Source organism: Lates calcarifer, linkage group LG23 (assembly GCF_001640805.2).
Source record: "Lates calcarifer isolate ASB-BC8 linkage group LG23, TLL_Latcal_v3, whole genome shotgun sequence".
Lineage (NCBI taxonomy): Eukaryota > Metazoa > Chordata > Actinopteri > Centropomidae > Lates > Lates calcarifer.
This window is the reverse complement of record NC_066855.1, coordinates 7,674,110-7,695,325: the sequence shown is the minus strand read 5'-3', so window position 1 is coordinate 7,695,325 and position 21,216 is coordinate 7,674,110. Positions and strand designations below refer to the sequence as shown.

General features: G+C 38.2%; 2 protein-coding genes across 6 annotated transcripts in view; one reads left to right on the top strand and one right to left on the bottom strand.

Moving 5' to 3' along the window:
- si:ch73-103b11.2 (restin homolog) overlaps positions 1-4,944 on the top strand; it is a 46,463-nt gene extending 41,519 nt beyond the window's left edge. For 4 of the 5 annotated variants that reach the window (XM_051066508.1, XM_051066506.1, XM_051066505.1 and 1 more), the window contains 8 exons: positions 210-357; positions 457-562; positions 803-962; positions 1,053-1,160; positions 1,255-1,341; positions 1,463-1,625; positions 1,916-2,001; positions 3,537-4,944. In XM_051066508.1, the coding sequence (XP_050922465.1) occupies positions 210-357; positions 457-562; positions 803-962; positions 1,053-1,160; positions 1,255-1,341; positions 1,463-1,625; positions 1,916-2,001; positions 3,537-3,608 (930 nt within the window). In that variant the 3' untranslated portion in view covers positions 3,609-4,944. Of the gene's footprint in view, positions 1-209; positions 358-456; positions 563-802; positions 963-1,052; positions 1,161-1,254; positions 1,342-1,462; positions 1,626-1,915; positions 2,002-2,277; positions 2,361-3,536 lie in introns of all 5 variants that reach the window. The other variant, XR_007809244.1, reaches the window with a different exon arrangement.
- A 3,628-nt stretch (positions 4,945-8,572) lies between these two features.
- LOC108886793 (toll-like receptor 13) lies at positions 8,573-21,216 on the bottom strand. Its single transcript, XM_018681831.2, has 11 exons — positions 21,084-21,216; positions 19,180-20,032; positions 18,517-19,079; positions 18,285-18,432; positions 17,804-18,174; positions 16,476-16,569; positions 15,588-16,332; positions 11,535-11,598; positions 10,835-10,913; positions 9,748-9,809; positions 8,573-8,962 (listed from the first exon to the last, which is right to left on the bottom strand). The coding sequence occupies exons 2-9, from the start codon at positions 19,999-20,001 to the stop codon at positions 10,868-10,870; spliced, it is 2,853 nt and encodes a 950-aa protein (XP_018537347.2). The 5' UTR covers positions 20,002-20,032; positions 21,084-21,216; the 3' UTR covers positions 8,573-8,962; positions 9,748-9,809; positions 10,835-10,867.

Here is a 21,216-nt window from a genome sequence, read left to right as displayed (position 1 = left end):
ACTGCTTTAACTCGCTCTCTTACTAACATAGCTGGGCTTTAGATCTTTATGAAGCTTGCATAACTTGCATGACTATCACTGATTTTGCATGACGCCATCTAGGAATAGATATTGCACTGAATATGTAGTCACAAATTAAAATGTAGGTGGTAAATTGTGTGTGAAGTGAATTATGCGATGACCAGATTTTGTCCCTTTTCTTTCTCTAGGCCACGTGTGAACGTGGCTTTGCTGCAATGGAAGAAACACACCATAAGGTGATAGAGGACCTCCAGAGGCAGCATCAGAGGGAGATTTCCAAGCTTATGGAAGAGCGAGAGAGACTTTTGGCTGAGGAGACTGCTGCAACAATTGCTGGTAAAGTTATTAATTCTCTTACTACCATTATTGCTATACTTTAAACAGCACTGTCATATGATAGTTAAATGTGTGTGATCTGTCTTCTGTCTAATGTAGCTATTGAAGCTATGAAAAATGCACACAAGGAGGAACTGGAGAAGACCCAGCGCTCCCAACTGAGTGGACTGAACTCTGACATTGATGAGCTTCGCTTACAATATGAGTATGTTTTTTGTACAAGAACATTAAACTTCAAACTATTGAGCTTTACAAATGAGAAGCACAGCATTTGCTTGAAAAGAACATTCATTTGATTATTATTGTTTTGTGAAAAGCAAAACTGAAGTAACTTATGAAACATGATGAAAGGATCCATTTTCTTTTATGCTGGGAAGAAGTCAAACATATTTGGTAAACATCAGAAGAGAACTACAGTTGATTGTATGATGATCTTACTTTCTAGGGAGGAGCTGCAGTCCATCCAGAGGGAACTGGAGGTGTTGTCAGAGCAGTATTCTCAGAAATGTCTGGAAAACGCTCACCTGGCCCAGGCACTGGAGGCTGAGAGGCAGGCCCTCAGGCAGTGTCAGAGAGAGAACCAGGAATTAAACGCTCACAACCAGGTTTGAATGCACATAAGATTCACACACACACACAAACACATACACTTTTCTATCCATGGAATTACAGCACAACTTTACTTTGTCCAACAGGAATTAAATAATCGACTGAGTGCAGAGATCACTCGGATGCGCTCATGTTTCAGTGGTGAAACAGCGTTGTCACCACTTACCCAGGGCAAAGATGTGTATGAACTGGAGGTAGGTGTAATCACACAACATGCACAGACACACACACGCACACCCACTGATGATTTGCTCTTCAATCTTACGAGTGTCTGCCTCCATCTTGTAGGTGTTGCTGCGAATTAAGGAATCTGAGATCCAGTACCTGAAACAGGAAATTCACTCTTTGAAAGATGAACTGCAGTCTGCTTTAAGGGTGAGCAAAACAAATGGTAATGTATTGCCAACAATTTGTTGAAGGTTTGTACCTATACTTGATGTCTTTTAACACAATTTAAAGAAAACTGAGGCTGTATCATTGATTTTCATTTCATCAGGACAAGAAATATGCCACAGACAAATATAAGGACATATATACAGAGCTCAGCATTGTGAAGGCAAAGGCTGACTGCGACATCAGTAAACTGAAGGAGAAACTGCTCATTGCTACAGAAGCTTTAGGCGAGAGGACTGTCGATGGGACAGTCACATCTGGATATGGTGAGTGAACCAACATTTTCTTATTATTAAACCCTGATCTGGTTGACTTAACCCAAATTTTATCTGTTGTGCCAAAGATTTTTTGTCAATAATGTGACCGTTTAGGAGTGATGTAATGACAGCCAGTTCTGCTGCAACTCGGTTTCAGTCAAACATCTGTCACAAAGCATAACAAGGGTAGCTGTTAGTTTGGATATGTATCATTTCAACATGTATCATTTTATACATGTGATGCTGTTAAGCTTCTTGGGGTTAATGATGATAATAACATTCCTTCATTGTGTTTTTAGATATCATGAAATCAAAAAGTAATCCAGATTTCATTAAAAAAGAACAATCAACATCCTCCAAGCAATTGAGAGGCGTAAGGTCAAAGGTGAGTGCTACATTTAATAATGCTGATTTGTTTTCTTTCCCAAATCACAGGCATTTTATCTCAAATTCAGACCCACGCACTCTAAAGCTACAATTGCAGTTTGATGTGTGGTGTGGTGTTTCAAGGTTTTGTTGTGCAGACTTTATCACTGTTAACTGTTGCAACTCAGCCACCACATACTGTAGAAATATGTTCCGCAGAGTTGGTTGGTCAGGACGTTGTCACTTGAAAGTCTCTTGTCCCGTAAGTTTGTCATCTGTGTGTTTTGTCCATCAGTCTGTCACTGAACAGGTCTCATGGGATAGCTGACACTCCCATTGTGGGGTGATTCCCCCCCAACCCCCGCCCCAAGACGTGCTGTAGGTATAGCATGACGTAGAGCAAAGCATGCCCTCACCACCCTTGCATGATTTCCCCTATCCCTCCCCAACCCTTCCTCTTTGATCCCAACCTGCACCACCAAAGCTGATTGTAGTGCCCACCCCAAGTTGAATATCACAGGTGTGAGCAACAGTTGTTAGAGTGTCATTCAAAAACCTGTCTGGTTACATATGTGTCCCACACAGTATGCGTAAAAGTGTAGCTTGTCATTTTGGGAAATTTACTTATTTGCATTTTTGCCAAGAGTCAAATGAGAAATTCAATACCACTCCAACATCTCTTTAGAAAATATGAGGTTATAGCCAGCAGCCAGCTAGCTTAGCTGAGCTTATCCTAGCCTATCTTAGCTTAGCTTAGCATAGCATAGCATAAAGACTTTAAAGAGAGGAAATGGCTATAGCCAGCAACCAGTTAGCTTAGCTTATCTTAGTTTAGCATAAAGACTGAAAAGGGAGGAAACAGCTGTAGCCAGACTAGATTAAAATAAGATCTGCCCACCAGCTCATCTAAGAGTTCACAAATTAACACAACATATCTCGTTTGTTTAATCCATACATCCATCCCTGATTCCAGTCTAAGCTAACTTGCTGCTGGCTGTAGCTTCATATTTAGCAAATAAACAGAGTCACAATCACCTGTCACCTATGTAATTGCCACAAATGTACAATAATCTGACAGGCAGAACTGTATTGCACTAGCACTTTGTGAATATCAGTCTTGTTCATCAGTGGACTAATGAACTATCTCATATCATCATGCAACACATCTCATATGTTCCAACATTGTTTTGCTCTGTTTATGTAAAAACCCTGTCTGAAATAGTTGTTTTTGTGTGTGTGAGTCTTTCAATTGTCAATGTTTTAATTTATGTGGGTGTTGTGTCCACCAGTAGATACTCTTGTCTGGCATGATCATATCCCAGCATAACCACTTTTTCTTGTGTGTCTTATATTTTGACCTGAATTGATGTATGTCATCCAGAGCAGAAAAATCTCTGGGATCGACAGCTGCCTAGCGTAAAACATAACTGTTTGGTGGTGGTGTCCTTGTGTGTTGGTGTTTTTTTTGTTTTGTTTTATAATGCTCTTCTCTGCCCACATGTGTCCTCATCATCTGTTAAAATTTGTTTACTTTCCTTTTCTCATCTTGAACAGAGCCTGAAAGAGGGACTAACCGTGCAGGAGCGCATGAAGCTTTTTGAGGCAAAAGATTCCAAAAAGATTTGAACATCAAGAATCTGAAGTTTCTCCTCTCTTTCCTGGCCTTGGTTTTTGATCATATTGCTACGGCCGTGCTAGCATCAGCTGAAGACTCTCATAGGAAATGGAAAAAAAATCTATAAAGGTCAATTCTTAACATTGACCTGCTGCTTCCATGCCTCTGATAAGTTGTCATATATTTGTTTGATTTTTTTAATTAATAGTAAAAAGTTTTACTGAAACAATCCTGTGTTAGATTTCTTTAAAAACACATAGATGTATAATCTGTCCAAGTTGGAGATACGTCAAATAAGCTGTGAGAGGGATACATGACAGCATTTTTATTGATCCTCCAAAATGCCAAAACAGACAGCAATACACATTATGAATAATATATATTTCCCAATATGAATTAAGTATCTGCTGTATTTTATTATTGTTACAGTTTCTATATCTAATAATTTTTAATGTGTTTAATGTTGCACCGGTTCTGTTGTACATAACTACTGGATATATGTAAAACTATGGTTTGCTGTTGATTGTTGGGGCATCTGCTGTACTATAACTATGGTTTGATTGATAGTGGAAAACAATGTGATGCTTAACTTGCTTGTGTATGAGAGTTTTATAAAAATGGGAGTGTCTGTGTGTTAAGGGGGGAAAAGGGGGGTGGGATTGCACTTATCACTTGACTACTTGAGGAAGCTTTTTTTTCTTTTTGTCTCAAATTGGTGTAGTGACTTCAAGTCAATTATTGCAGTGCAACCAAACATCCTGACTTCTGTCAAACTTAGTGAACAGCCGTGACTTGTTAGTGATACTGGATTTTCTTTTTTTTTTTAAGGCATTTTCTTAAAACCTGAATTTGTGTTTGCTCAGTTTTGACTTTGGTGTGAGAGTATCATCTCATAAAAAACTGAAACTATTTAGGACTTTGCATGACTGTACAGTATAAGTTGAATTGCAGAGAGATCATGTTGCCTCATTTTCCTACTTTATGCTTTAGTGTGGAACTCTTAACACTAATAAGCTTTGCTTTGCAAGTCCTACTGTTTAGGTGTTGAGATTGAAATGTTTTACTGTAAGCGGCAGTCTTGAAGCACTTGGCCCAATCCTTGACCTCTCACTGAAATCTAGTCGTGCCTCAACTGAGTGAAGAATATTAAACATCCATGAAACCTGTGCAGCTATGGATACACACTGTATAGTATTCAAACCACGCCTTGTACATATGCCACACGGAAGACTTCTGTGTTTTGTTTTAAACTTGTACCTTGCTCACTAGCTCTATATGAAATATATATATGAATATTTTTTATTTTCATTTGAATGTATAACGTCAAATAAATGAAGTGTTTGGAAATCGCACAGTAGTATTTTTCCCAAACATCCATGTTTGAGTGAACTGTGGAGCCCTGAAATAATGGAAACCCTTTAAAAAATTGCAACAGTGGTGACGGAGACCAGTATCAGGAAGTACAAAGGAGCGTGAATGCTTTTTTGAAAATAACTAACTACATTTGCTCAAGTGCTGAGCTTAAATATGAATTTGAGGTACTTTGAGTCTGCCGTCTGTCAGAGAGAAATATTGGACATTTACCTACAGCCAAACCTACTAATTACTTTTCACAGGAAGACAAACACACCAAAAAAAGAAACATATGGCAAGCTTATAACCTTTAACCCTCTTATCACGTTTCAGATGTCCATGTTTTCCCCTCTGAATTTCTTAAATGGCTTCATTTAACTCCAAACGATAACCTCGCCGCCTGTCGCAATCATAAACAGGAGAAGACGGGTTTACAAGAAAAAAGGCTTCTCACCTCTACATTTACCTGAACTGCTTGTAGGCAATTATTTACACTATGCGCACTTTCACAAACACATAGATCAGTCCAAGCAAGCACAAGGCACGGTCCGGTTGGGAGTCAAGAAAAAGGTCCATCCCATAGATGTAATATTGGAGCTGGATAATGGATCGAAAATGGCGCCCAAACTATATAAGGTAAATGACTTACGAATTTAAAATACCCCGAAGAAAAATGTTACGGTGGGAATTATGAAAAGCCACCTAGTGCTTTTACGAGGCTAATATATTGGTAAATAAATAAGTCAAGTTTGAGAACAAGGGCTGACAAGTGACTGATAAATGCAACGTGACTTTCCTCGGCTTTTGAAAAGTTTTTACAAAGACTGAAACTCCGTGGTTGCAAAATATAAAATACAAAGAGTGATAACTGACTTTGTTTATTACTGGAGGTGTCCTGTCAACAATTTTACAGGCATCACTTTTACAATGGCAGCCATGGGGAAAATGCGAGTAGTCACCAGAACAAAATGGCTGCAAGCCTGAGCAGCGACACCGTATCCAGTTTTAGTTTTTTAATATGTCTATGATCCAGACCTTATCGGTATCCTACCTTCCCCTACGAGACCAATCAGAGGCGGTCGCTGGGCAGTAGAGAATCAACTGGCCAACTGACGTTCTTTCTACCGATGTTGGCTTGCGTGTGTTGTCATTGGCCGTCACCGTATGGGAGGAGCGCAGAGAGGCGGACAGACGAGGTCGGCAAACAGATTTAAAACAAGTTTGAACCATTGCTTCGGTTTGTCAGTACTTTCAGAAAACTTAATTACTGAAGAAGCCTGGATGCTAAATCAAGGTTTGGAACTGCTTTTTGTCGAACACGAGTGAGGCTGGACGCTGAGTACACCTGCGTTGCGATGGTACGGCTAAGGAGCGAACTAGCTGTTTGTGGTCATTTTGTCTTGCGTCTGTACCTGGCTGCTTTACCTGGATGCCAGCGTTTGCATTAGCAGCGAGCGTTAGCGTTAGCCTTATCTGTCAGTGATGTCTTGGGAGCTTTTACTCTTTTTGTCGTCGTTTTTATTTGCGTGTGTTTGTGTTTCTATGACTGAAGCTTCCCTGACATGAGTTGTAGGCACCTTACGGAGGCACGGTAACTGTTTAGTAAATGTTCTGGTTCAGCTGTAATGTTGAATATAAATCTGTGTTTTTACAGTTAAACTGTTGATGAGGAATAAGTAGTTGTGTAGTGATCATTTTCCTTTGTATGTTTGTCTTTGATTTCCTCCAGGTGTCACCACTTTGTCCACAACATCATCCACAGTCACAAAGACATGGTCCATGATCGGAGAGACATTGTTGAGGATGAGGGAGACATTGTCCACGATCAGAGACGTTGTCTATGATTGCAGAGACCTTGTCAAAGATGAGAGAGACGTTGTCCGTGATCAGAGACATTGTCCATGCTTCGTAGAGACCTTGCGATAGAATCGGCGGAGACGGGGGTCACCGATTTGACGGCATTGCCCGCGATCAAGGACATTGTTGATGACCACAGAGACACCGTCTATGATCTCAGAGACATCGTCCATGATCACAAAGACGTAGTCCATGATCGCAGAGACATTGTCCATAATCTCAGAGACATTGTCCGCGATCACAGAGACGTAGTCCACGATCACAGAGATGTAGTCCAAGATCACAGAGAGTCTTCGTACAATGAAGAAGTTCTTTCAGACCAAGACAGAGGCCTCCAGGTAATTCACAAACAGCTTTACATCAACTGTCCAACACAGAGCACTGTTTAGTAAGGCATCAAAAATGTTCAAAAAATGTCATAGTATAGCGAGACCTCAAAAATGGTCAAAAAATGTCATAGTATAATATGGCGTCAAAAATCATCAAAAAATGTCATAGTTATAGTATGGGATCAAGAATTGTCAAAAAATGTCATAGTATGGCATCAAAAATGGTGGAAAAAAATGTCATTGTATAGTATGGCGTCAAAAAATGTCAAAATGTCATAGTATAGTATGACAGCCCTCTAATGTTTGTTATATGTTCTGGTTCAGCTGTAATGTTGAATATTTACCTGTGGTTTCATAGTTAAATTGTTGATGAGGAATAGGTAGTTGTGTATTGATCATTTTCCTTTGTATGAATCTCTTTGATTTCCTCCAGGTGTCACCACTTTGTCCATGACATCGTCCACAATCGCAGAGACATGGTCCATGATCGGAGAGACATTGTTGAGGATGAGGAGACATTGTCCACAATCAGAGATGTTGTCTATGATTGCAGAGACCTTGTCAAAGATGAGAGAGACGTTGTCCGTGATCAGAGACATTGTCCATGCTTCGTAGAGACCTTGCGATAGAATCGGCGGAGACGGGGGTCACCGATTTGACGGCATTGCCCGCGATCAGGGACATTGTTGATGACCACAGAGACACCGTCTATGATCTCAGAGACATCGTCCACGATCACAAAGACATAGTCCATGATCACAGAGACATTGTCCATAATCTCAGAGACATTGTCCGCGATCACAGAGACGTAGTCCACGATCACAGAGATGTAGTCCAAGATCACAGAGAGTCTTCGTACAATGAAGAAGTTCTTTCAGACCAAGACAGAGGCCTCCAGGTAATTCACAAACAGCTTTACATCAACTGTCCAACACAGAGCACTGTTTAGTAAGGCATGAAAATTGCTCAAAAAATGTCATAGTATAGTATGGCATCAAAAATCATCACAAAATGTCATAGTATAGTATTGCGTCAAAAATCATCAAAAAATGTCATAGTATAGTAATGGCGGCATCAAAAATGCGTCCAAAAAAAGTCAGTATAGGTAAGGCTTCAAAAATGCCAAACAAAAAATGTCATAGTAATAAGAATGGTCTGTCAAAAAATGTCATAGTATAGAATGTTGTCAAAAACCATCAAAAAATGTCATAGTATAGAATGTTGTCAAAAACATCAAAATGTATAGTATAGGTGTCAACAATGGTCAAAAAATGTCATAGTATAGGATGTTGTCAACAATGGTCAAAACGTGACAAAAAAGCTGTACCCCGACCCTAATCTCTGCTAAAAGTGGCTAAAAACTGATAAAAGCCATAACCCTAACCTCTGGCTTCAAATATGTATTTTCATACAATATTAAACAGATCTGAAAAATATTCAGTGTTCAGAAGTATTTATTTGAGTAAGAGTAAGATAATTCAGTGTTACAGCAACAAAAATAGAAAAAGGCATAATATAAACAAGACAAGATATAAAATGAGACTGTATTACAATAGGAAGAGTATAAACAGGAATATGTACACAGTAATAGATTGGATTGGAGTACTGATATTGCACTGTTTGAAATAGTAAAATGCCAAAATGAAATGACAAACACTGTGTAGAGGTGCATGTCTGTGGAAAACAATGGTAACATTGGTGCTTTAAGATTTCTTTGTCATAAGCTGCATGTCATAGTACAGTAAGGTATAAAAAAACAAGTCCAAAAATGTGATTAAGACATGTTCTTGTCTCTGCAGGAGGAGAAGACGACAGCAGCTGAAGACCTGAAGTGGGTGAAAGAAAACAAAAGTGTTATTAATTGGATAAAAGACCACCATCTAACTGTTGCTCAAGTGAAAACACTAGTTCTCTACCGTTTGCAAAAGGCTTTACACTCATTGTTCAGACATATTTTTAAAGGTTTTAAATATATCCTAAAGCCTATATACTTGTTTTTTAGAATTATTGTTTAGACCTTTTTTGAAGATTCAAATTTTTTTTTTTTTTGCAAGTTTCATGCTTATGTCTTACATTTATTTTTAAAGACTGAATACTAAAGGTTTTAACCTTATTTATCAAACCTGTTTTATAAGGTTTCTTTAATGTTTTATACCCTTTTTAGACCTATTCCTTTAAGGTTTAAAATGTTTTTTTATTATTATTTAATACTTACTTTTCAGACCTATTTATTTAAGGTTTTAAATTTACTTTTTTGTACACATATTTTTAGAGGTTTTACATTATATTTGTATAGGTTTTATACTTAATATTTAAGGTTTTCAATTTAATAAAAGTTCTATACTTTTTTTAATTTCTTAAAAGGGTTTCTATTCTATTCTAACTAATTTTAACTATGGTTTTATGTTTTCTGTTTTTCATATATATATTTGTTATACAGAGACTTCTTTGCAACTACATTGTTGAAAAATACTAATTCATACTAATTAAAAGTGATAAGTTACAGCAGCTTTAATTTGTTGCTATTTGTTCCAGACAATGGGTTTTAAAGTGTCAAACTGCCGCTGAGATAATGACAGAGTCTGACTGAAAAGAATAAACTAACACTGACCTTCTGGAAATGTCTTCATGTCTGTCTCTTCTCTCTGTGATTTAATGGTTGAAGTTTGAATCCTGTGAAAAACACAACAAACTTTAATATAAAGATGTGACTTTTAACAAATCAAAATAAAAGCACAGAGATTTTCTGGGTACTGAACTTCAAACTATGAAAAGATAAAGTAAAAGACACTAAATCAACAAAGAAACCAGAGAAACTGGTTCTGGACAAATCAGAACTAGTTCAAAAGTTACATTTGCTTTCTACACAAAGACAGAAGAAGCTGCCCTGATTGGAGAACTGACTCCATCAGCTCCTGATACAGAACAGCAGAGGATGGAAATGTTTGTTTCACCAAAGTCAGTTAGATAGAAGCCAAAGTGAAGCAAAATGACAGTGTTTCTGGTGTGAAACTGAACTGATTAAGTTCTTCACATTTTTATGATTTACTGTACTAATGAGAAAGGGAGAAAGAGAGGGGATACAGAGATAGAAAGCAAGCATGAGAGTGAGTGACAAAAACACAAAGAGACAGAGTGAGAAGGAGGCAGAAAGAATTAGAAAGAGTAGAGTGGGGTATACACACCAACAGATAATCGGAAGCACAACAAACAAGAGACATTGTTGTCAGTCATGTTTGTTGTAGTCTTAAGTCTCACCGTGTGAGATTTGGAGTTCTGGGAGTCCAGACTGGTTGTTGGTGTGTGGTGTGGTGTGGTGTGTTGGTCTTACCTCTGCACACACACTGTAAGAACAAAACTGTGAAATCTGACATTCTTTGTCGTCATGTGTGTGGTCTCTCACATTTTCCACATTGGGTAAGATTTTAAAAATCTGTTAGTGTGAGCCAGGCTTATGAGAGAGAGTGAGAAGGAGCAAGAGCAAAGGAGCGAGAGAGACAGAAAGAGAGAGCTGATGTTTAAACTCTTCATTTTCTTTGAACTGCACATTCATGAACTATGTAAATAAACTTGAATAATGAGTGAGGTCTTTTTGTGACAAATCAAACTATTCATGTTTCAGATCAAATACTGAGCATAAACAGTTTAATGTCAGTGCTCTGTCTTGGACAGTTGATGTAAAGCTGTTTGTGAATTACCTGGAGGCCTCAGTCCTGGTCTCAAAGAACTTCTTAATTGTATGAAGACTCTCTATGCTTGCAAACAAAGTGGTGACACCTGGAGGACATTAAAAGAGAAATTTACAAGGGAAAATGTTCAATACACTACTACCTATTCCTCATCAACAGTTTAACCATGAAAACACAGATAAATATTCAACATTACAGCTAAACCACATCATCTTACAAACATTAGAGGAGTGTCTCAGAAAATGGGCTGTTTACTGTCACATATGACAAGAAAAAGCATCACATCTTTAAGAATCTAAATACAATAAATATTTGGGAAAACTTAAGTAAAATGATTATCTTTTTCTAAATTTCTATATTAATTGTCAACTAATCACTGGAGGAATTGTGTATATTACTGTGAACTGCATAATAAAAACTTTCATGTACTGTAAGTAATTTTTTGAGAGCATGGTTTTAACTTGTACTTTTAATTATACAGTACTTTAATCCACAGGCAGAACATTTTCTGACAACTATTTTGAGTTTTAAAAAATTATTATAACTAGTACTATTTTCTGACAATTTATAGACATGATTAATCAGTTATTATTTTCCATACTAAACTCAATAAATATCAAGGATTTAAACAATAGCACTGTTACTAACATTAATAATTCAGCTCATCAACACATTTTTTTCAGACTGGGTAAATCTTTAGAACATATACCTGTTTGGTTTGTAAGGTGAGAGTTTGTGTTTCTGTTCAGGCTGCAGCAGCTGAACCAGTAAACCTGGAAAACACAAGTACAACACTTGAAAAACAAATTACCTCATTAATAAAGAATGGTTAACCTCCAAAACTTGAACAGTGTAGAAGAATACAATACTGAAAACTAAACACTAGAACCTTCAATAGGGCTGGATGATATATTGAAAATTTATCATTATCTCGATATCAACATGCAGATAGCAAAGACGTCTTGAACTGCGATATAAATGGTATATTTCCATGTGCTCTGCATTCACGCTCTACTTGTCAATATGTTTGGCCAATCAGATTGAGCCGTTCTGCCTGCCCCCTGTGTAGAGGCTATAAACTGAGGTAGAAGTGCATGGAGAGTTAGGTAGTGAGCAGATTACGCTTGACCTTTTTCTGACTGTTAACATGTCCGTTCATATTGAGGAATTCTGGCCATAGATAGACAGATAGATACTTTATTAATCACACGCACGGGAAATTCAGAAGTTGTTTTAAGTTGTTCACATATGGAACAACTACCAGATTTATGTGTTAACAAGCCATATAACAAGCTACATTTAGACAACAATAAAGCACAAACGTCATGATCCATCAAATGTAATTTACTTAATCTGCTTAGATATGTTGGAGTCGTGCTAAATGTTAATATGCAAGTCGAGCCGAGTCACATGATCAGCGGGGGTAAAACCAAACTTTTGCAGGATATATTATGTGTAAAAAGGGATCCATTATTTTTTTTAACTTGGTTAATGTTTTTGGGTGTAAATAACTGATAGGGACAAATGTCTTTGGAATCGGTGTAGTATTGATCAACAGTGAAACCGGACCCCGTCAATAGCTTCTGCAACAAAAACAAACGGTGCACTTGATGATGTTTTCACCTGCTGGTCAACAACGTATGATACCAGCCAAAAGCCTAACGTGATGTTTTGCTAGCGAGGTGTCACAGCAAAATGCTCACACAGTGTAGGAAAGGCATGTTATCTTTTCTGATGTGTACATCAATCAGGAGATCTGCTATTGTAGCTATGGTAGCACAATTACAATGCTGGGCTGACAAAACTTACTGTCTGCTGACAATGGTAGGCAAGAAGAAAATGCATAATTATTTTAATAACCTTTTATTTATTGGTGGATTCTCCACTCTTCAAGGGTCAAATAGCAGTGTGTTGCACTGGCTTTGACCCCCATTAGAACAGTGCCTCACACAAGCAGTGTGTGAAGAGGCAGGGAGCAGCAAAAGAACCATTTTCTTCATTAAGCGTGTAAATCTTTTACTGTTATTTGCCAAATTAAAATATGTTCCCAGGCCAGTGTTTACAATGGTGGGGCCAGTGGTTACAATGATGGGGCCAGTGGTTACAACGGTGGGGCCAGAGATCTTGAAAAGGTAGAACTTAAAATCATCCCCTGTAATGCATTTAATTTTTTCAGTGTCAGTAAAGCCTACTTACTCCTCAATTCAATTCAAAGTAGAAAGACATTAACGCTGTATACTTAAGTATTTGTTAATTTATTGCAATATTCAACAGTGATATTGTATATAGCATGTTTTCCTAATATCATGCAGCCCTACTTGACAATCACACTTTGAAGTCAATAATTTAATTATATTACTAGCATATGACTTGATTGATCTCAGAAAGAAAAGCAATTTTTAAAATAGTATTTAGAATATCTAACAGTAATCTCAGTTCATTCATTGTGACCTACTCTTGAGGCTTAAAACTTGGGGAGGAGCACAGAGTTAAAATCTATCTCAAAACTGAACTCAATAAAGTCTCAAGTCACCACAAACAAATTTCTAAGAAATAATATACACAACAGGGGATCAATGGATGGCTATGGACAGATTACTGCTACAAAGACACAAACGACAAAGAGGCAACAAACTGAGTCGCAAAATGATCACAATGAGATGCTTAACTGCCACACTGAAACACATAATGACCACAAAGAATAGGCACAAAACTACAGAGCCACAATGCGATGTAAAACAACCACAAAGAAGCTGACCATGTAGATGTAGAACAGCCAGGTAGAGACGCAAACGATGCAATACCATCACAAATAGACACAATATGATCACATCGACATGATAATCCGCCATAAACTGACTTAAAATGACCGAGTTGGAGCATAAAATTATAAAGAAGCAGTAAAATGTTTGCAAAGTAATTAAAACAAAAAGGCTAAGGCTAACGTCCGCCATTAATACTCATGCTAACGCCCAGGGTGTAAAACAGCCAGGTAGAGCCGCAAAATTTTTTTAAAAATGACCACAAATTGATACAAACCGATAACAACGACATGATAAACCACCACAAACGGAGTTAAAATGCCAAGGATGGAACACAAACTGACAAAGAGACGCTAGCCACTAACCGTTTGCCTTATCTTCGGGCCGCATGTGTGTTCAGCGTCTAGTCTCACTCGTGTTCGACAAAAACAGCTCCAGAGTTTGTTTTAGCATCCAAACCTCTCCGGTATCGACGTTTTCTCACAGCACTGGCAAACAGAGGTAATGGCTCAAACTTGGTTTAAATATGTTTTCCGACTTCGTTTCTCCGCCTCTCTGCGCTCCTCCCAGAAAGTCGTAGCCAATGAGGAGACACGTCGCAGTCAATGACGACATACGTCAGCTACCATTGGCAGAAAAACGCTGATTGCCCGGTCCATTCTAGTCCGCCTCTGATTGGTCTTAAAATTCATCCACCGTAAAGACGGAGAGAAGCCTTAGATATATTAAAAATCTGGCTTTCAGCCACGCGCCAGACGCATCATCAGTGCACAAAAGCTTAAGGTGAAACTCCTTTATTTGTGACTGTTTTATAAGAAAATTGACATGAGCATAGACTGTTTATAAATACACAAGCCACATATTATTTGTAATAGCCAAGCAAATGAGTATGCTCCTGTAACATTTAATGTACAAGATTTATCTTATGATCCTTTGTATGGGCCTAATCCTTAGTTTGGGAACCACTGAACTGTACTGCTGTTCTGTATATAAAGTAGTTAAAACTAGATCTACTGTGACCAGCAAAAATACTAAATACTGCTTAAACATTAATGCATAAATATTAACAATCTGATAATGTCATATGTAACAATATATGAGTTTTGATGCTTTAAGTACATTTTGCTGATAATATGTCCATTTATTGAAGTAAGATTTTAGATTCTTGAATACTTAGAATTATTTTTACATTTCTGTGTGGGTACTTTTACTTAAGTTGGGGATTTGAGGAGTTCTTTGTCCACAACAAACACCACATGGGTTCCTCAGAAACAAAACTTTCTCAAGCATTGTGAGCTTTTTGTCATGTAAATGTTAGTATACAGGAAGTTATCACTACAACCAATAGTAGAGAAACTATCTGGTCTAGTGGTTATCTGGTGTAGGCAACAGAGTTTGCCAGTAGATGGAGACAAACTTTTGTCCCCATGCTTGTTGACAATTATAGCCTGTAAACCCATTAATAGTTTACAGTAGATTAGTTAGTTTACAGTAGATTTTGCAACTATGTATTTTTCCAACAATGCAGTGAAATAAAATGAAGTGAGCAAATAGGCAGAATAGGAATATGAATAAGGTCACAAAAGTAAATCGCTTGAATTTGGGAATATCAATCAATATAAAATGTTTTCTATAAACCATATCTTAACTAAGCTGTTGTACAGATTTGACTGGATGTAAACTTTTTTGGTATGAAGAAATAGCACACGCTACACTTTACAAGCCACAGAAAGATAATGCACACTACACCTCACAGACCATGGAGAACCACTCAGAAAAAGTACTGTGACTTTGACTTTATATTTAGCAGCAGCGGTGGTAAGTGTTTAGACAAAGCTGAAACAACATAATATGTAGGAACCATTAACCCAGCTTTTTTGTTAAAATGTGTAACAGTCACACATTCACAAGTCATTCTAATGAACAGCCTGAAAATTTAAAGGTCACTGATAAAATGCATACTTTGCTTGTGAGTTAAAATAGTTAGCATTTGGTCTAACCAATCAGTCGAAGCAGCTCATCCTCTCCTCCTCTTGCTTCCTTCTCTTCCTCCTTACTGTCTTTCAAAACATCTATCAGCCTGACCCAGAAAGCATCCTGCTCTTGTGGCTCCTCAGGCCACAGCATGTAGGTCTTCTTCCGGACAATCTTGCGCAGGCGTGTGTAGGGAGATAGACAGTGTTCAGGTATCTCCTCCAGGAACACCAGCAGTAGGACATCACTGCCATCACAGAGGAGCCTCAGACTGGCCAGCTGAAACTCCATGGCACACCACTCACTGCACAGGAAGTGACGTGTCACCACGCAGATGGTGTGGCGAGAGCTGTAGATGGCGGCCTCGATGTTTTCCAGAACAGCAGCACCGGGGCGGAAGTCTCTGTGGTGGAGGCACAGTCTCAGCCCCCGTGCGTCAGTGGCAGGCCGCTCTAGATTGGGCACCAACTGTCTCATCACCCAGGCCTCGTCCTTAGAGCTGTAGGAGATGAAGGCATCATACTGAAATTTGGGCCCTGCTGCTCCCCTACGTCCACGTAGCTTAGCCTTGAGGATGAGCAGCAGGTAGCGCATGGTAGGGCCCTGTGTGTGCCAGGCCAGACACAAACATACAAACAACACATTCATCACAGAGCAGATGATGAAGAGAGTGAAGGAAGCCACTTCATAGGAGCAGGCCTTATCATCAAACTGCCACAGGTAGGGAGATCTCCTGTCGTTGTCACACTGGAGGTCATACAGGTAGGACACCTGGAGTGAATGTAACAGAAAAAAACAATAATATTGTAATATTTGAGTTGTTAAAGAAATTAATTATATAATTTTATTAATGTACTTTTTATTTGGTTTATAACACATATTAATACGTGTCACTGTGTCTGCAGTTTCTGTACCTGTGTATCAGTGTTATGGATAGCCCAGTTCTTGAACCAAGCATTATCACAGGTACAGGTGAGCGGGTTGTCTGTAATCTCCAAAGATCGCAATCTGGAAACACACAAACACACACCAGTGTTGACAGTTTGGTTAAATTCAAATTTATACAAAATATACTGTGTCCAGATAAAGTGGACGCAGAAGTGGTAGCAAAATTCTAATTTGTAGCTCATTCATGAGCACATAGTTTATCTTTTTTCTTTTTCTTTTTTTTTTTACAGGGATTGTCCTTCTAGTTTTGTGATACCAATGTTGACTGCTCCCCTGTCACTTTATGAAAACAGAAGTTCTAGTGTGGGTGTATAATAAATGCAGTATAAAATATGTATGTTTTTGTGGCCAGTAGTTGGGATGGTAGATCAGTTACTGAAACCCTGAAGCAGCAGACTATGTTAAAACAGCACAGGGAAGTAGGGTCATATTCATAACATTTTTTCAGTATACAAAAGGAAATTACATTTAAGGCTATGTTGAATATGTGTTGGCTCTGATGTGTTAAAAATATATCAAATTCATAACACCTGCTAGAAAACACTGTTTGAGATCGTCTTTTTGACAGATGAACATAAAATGTACATCTAAGTGGACTACTGTATGTTTAGGCTCAATAAGAAAGTGCAATTATGGGTCATATCTCTTAAAACGAAAGTCAAAATCAGCAAACCTAGCATAGGAAACACCCTTCTTCATTTTCTTGCTGAGAGTTAGATGAGAAGATTGATACCACTGTCATGTCTGTAAAGTAAATATTAAACTACTTCCAGTAACCTGCTAACTTAGTATAAAGATTGGAAACAGAGAAACAGCTAGCCTAGCTTTGTTCAAAGGTAAAAAAAAAAAAAAAAAAAGCCTACCAGTACCACATTCATTTTATGCCCCGTTTTTTTCATCTGTACAAAACCTAAGGTATACAATGTTGTAGTTTTGTGTGGGTTATGTACTGAATTATTTCTCACCAGACAGAGTTACATCTTGGTAGGCTTATCTTGTTTGCAAGTAGAGAAGACAGGAAATGTGCCGGGGCTAGAAATAGTCTAGCAAAAAACCCCTGTAAAACCACTGGGTGTCATTTTTACAGTTTTTTTTAAAGAATGAGTTGTAGAGGTGCTAGTAGATTGTTTTTTTAACCTATTCCCATTGAATAACAGCTGCTGATTGTAGCTTCAGATTTGGTTTACAGACATGGTCTCATCCGACACTCAGCAAGAAAGCAAAATAGCTTATTTCACAGATATTTGAACAGTCCTGAATGATATTCTGAATGATATTCCAGTAGCTCCCCCACCTTGGCAGACCATCTAGCATTGTTTTATCCACAGTGTGGAGGTGGTTTGACTGGACTTTGAGAATTTCCAGTGTATTATCTGGAGGCAGCAGGTTAGTAGGCAGGGCATCTAGGTCTGCCCTGTAAAGAGTCAGCTTCTGCAGCCTTTTCAGAGGGGAGAACACTGCAGTCAGGTTGGTCGTTTTCATTAGCACTCCTGCTATGTACAGGCGCGTCAAATTCTGTAGAGGAACAAAGGCGTCAGGATGGAAGTTGATCCTGATGCTGTTCCCAATAGAAACTGAGATAAGTTGTTGTGGACCTTCGAAGAAATGTGGCCCAATATCCCCAATGCCACGACCTCCAGGCCCCTGGTAGTTCAACTCCAGATACTCCAAGATACATACAAAAACAGAGAGATAGAAAGATTATTTACACGGTACATTACTCTTCTTCTACTGATCAGGAAGAGCATATAACAGCCTAAAAGAAAGGCATTTACCTGCAGAGAACTAAGCTGGGTGAAAGGAGATTCGTAAGATCTAAAATGGAGGCGGTTGTTGTATAAAACAAATGTCCTCAAATTTCTAAGCCCAAGCAGAATACGTGGTGTCAGCCTCTTGATGCGGTTCCCACTCAAGTCCAGGTATCTAATGGATTAAAGGATAAATAAATTAAAATAAATAAATAGACAGAGAGGAAAGATGAATACACTAGCGGAGAATCATGAATACCTGAGATTTGTCAGGTCTTGGAAGGAGCCTTCTTCAATGAAATCAATGATGTTCAAACTCAAATTGAGTTTTATTAGTTTCTGCAGCTTACTGAAAGGCTTCCTCGTGATGTATTTTAGCAGGTTGAACTGCAAGTAGAGCTGCTCGAGTTTGGTGAGGGCACTGAATACATTTGGTGTCAACTCTGTGAGGTCATTTTTCATAAGAGAGAGACGAGTCAGCTTCTTCAGAGGGACAAACCACTTTGGGTCGATGTCTCGCATTTTGCTCCTGTCAAAACTCAAAAAGGTGAGATTGGTCAAGTGTTTGAATGTGTCCTGCTGGATGATGATCTTATTTTGATTCAGCTGCAGTGTTTTCAGTCCTTGGTAACCATCAAATGTAATGTGAGATATCTGCTGCAACCCACAGTTAATGAGATAAAGTCTGCTTGTATTCCCTTTACCCAGAGACAAATTGGCAACATTTCCAAAATTGGCATCCATGATAATGACCACTGGTGGAGCACCACAGTCCAGTAGGCTGGAGTTATGTGTGGGTAACGTGGATCGTTTCAGGTCAATCTGTATAAAGTTAAATTGACATCACATTCCTTTAAAACATATAAAAAACCCACTGATTTTAAAAGCCAAACAGAATGTACATTACAAGGAGTGCACATACCTCTACTCCTGTAAGATGATCCATTCCTTTTAGCACATCACAGACAGTCAGGGGAGATTTCTCCACAAACAGAGAAAATGCCACCCAATAGAGATTCCTCTTTGTCTCTGCAGAGAGTCTCACCAGCACTTCTGCTTTTACTCTCTGAAGAAGTAGACTCTTCAGTCTGGGGTTGGAGGCAAAAACATCTGTCTGTAGCTCTAGCTTTGAATTGTTGGACAGCCTGATGTATTCAAGGGCAGGGAAACAACTCACATTTACCCTCTGAATATTGTTTGCAAAAAGATCGAGATGCATAAGAGTGGATGAGCAACCAGAATCTTCACAGCTGAAAGACTTGAGCATGTTGAGAGACAGATCAACTTTTTGAATCATTGGGAGGTAGTTAAAGATACCTGGTGAGATCGTTGCAAGTTTGTTGTAGGGCAGAAGAAGTATTTGTAGCCTGATGAGTCCCTCAAAAGCATTGGAATGAATGCTGGAGATGTTATTGCTGGTAAGGTTGAGGCAATTCAGGACATCCAGGCCTCTGAATTCTCCTCCTTTCAGAGAGACCAGTTGGTTCTGACTCAAGTCCAGGTTTTTCAGTCCAAGCACCTGGCTGAAGGATCCAGGTGGGATGACATTGATCTTGTTCTTTGATAGGTTTATTGTTGTTATGTTATCAGGGATCATCCTAATGACGTCGGACAGGTTGGCAATGTCCCGGTTGAAGCACCACATCATGCTGGTTTCAGGATAGTTCTGAGCACAACCTCTAAAGCCATAACCCCAGCAAGCTGAGGTGTTGAGCAGAAGCAGGAACAGGATGGTTTGCACCATCCTTTCTTGACTGCAACTTTGGAACAACAGACTGCAGAGATCAGAACAAAGAAATAATAAATAAATATATTAAGATAGAAAAGGCAATGGGGAAGTTAAAAAGAAATCTCACAAGGCAGCTGCACTGAACTTGAAGAGGTAAAGCACTTAAACTTGTAATTACTGATTGACAGTTTGTATTGTTGTATATTGTATATACCTACGTTACTGTAATCTTTGTGGCATTTGTTGAATTTAGCTACTTGTTTATTTATTTTATGTTAGCCTTTATTTTATTAGCTTTATTCCTATATATTCCTTATAATAGCTTTATTCTTACTCTCTCTTCACACTGTATTGCTTTTCCACCTCTGTATTGCAACTGGTGCACAGCAGTTTCCCTCGGGATAAATAAAGTTTCTTGAATCTTGAATCTTGAAAACCAAGAGGAACTGCAGAGGCCAGTGATAATTCTCCTTAGGTTCATCATTACAAGTGACCCCTTTCACACTGTCACATTGCTTTCACGTTGTTATTTGATACATTTTTATTATACAAATATTGATTATAGCTGCTTTAATGTATAAAGTTTTCTCCTCTGTACAACAAAGTAGCAACGTGTAGATACAAGCAGATATGGCCAAAGGGGGAAGTAATCAATTGTAGTCCTTTTTTTTCTCATAAATGCAAGTTCTTGAATTGTTTGTTGAGTTATTATTGAAAAGAAAAAATCCATTAAATTTCATTTTCAAGCTTTTTTGGATAAAACAACAATGTGATTTTAAATAATTCTACAGAAATAAACATTGTATCAGTCACAGCATATGAGAAGCCAGGTGTACAGTGAATAGTTAGTCAAATAAGAAATCTATCCTTTTTTGTAATGATTTTTATTTATGATGATATTTATTTTTATTCAATAAATATGTTTCAGTTCTCTGCTGTTCCTGACTGCATGGGGAAAAAATAATGTCACAACTTTTGCAGAATTAATTTTAAAAGACTTATTTTCTGTTTTTACTTTTTTGAGTAATTGGAGTATTTTTGACAGCACTATTAAACATGTTTTAACCCTAACAATTAAAGCCAAACGTTAAACTCACCCTTTTATGGTCCCCTTATGCTGCTTTAATCTGCACTTCCTATTTCAAAGGGCTGCAGTTCTCTGTCTAAATAAATCAGTCTTGTTTTGAGGAAGGATGTTGTCTACAGCTCACTGTATTCACACTATTTAAG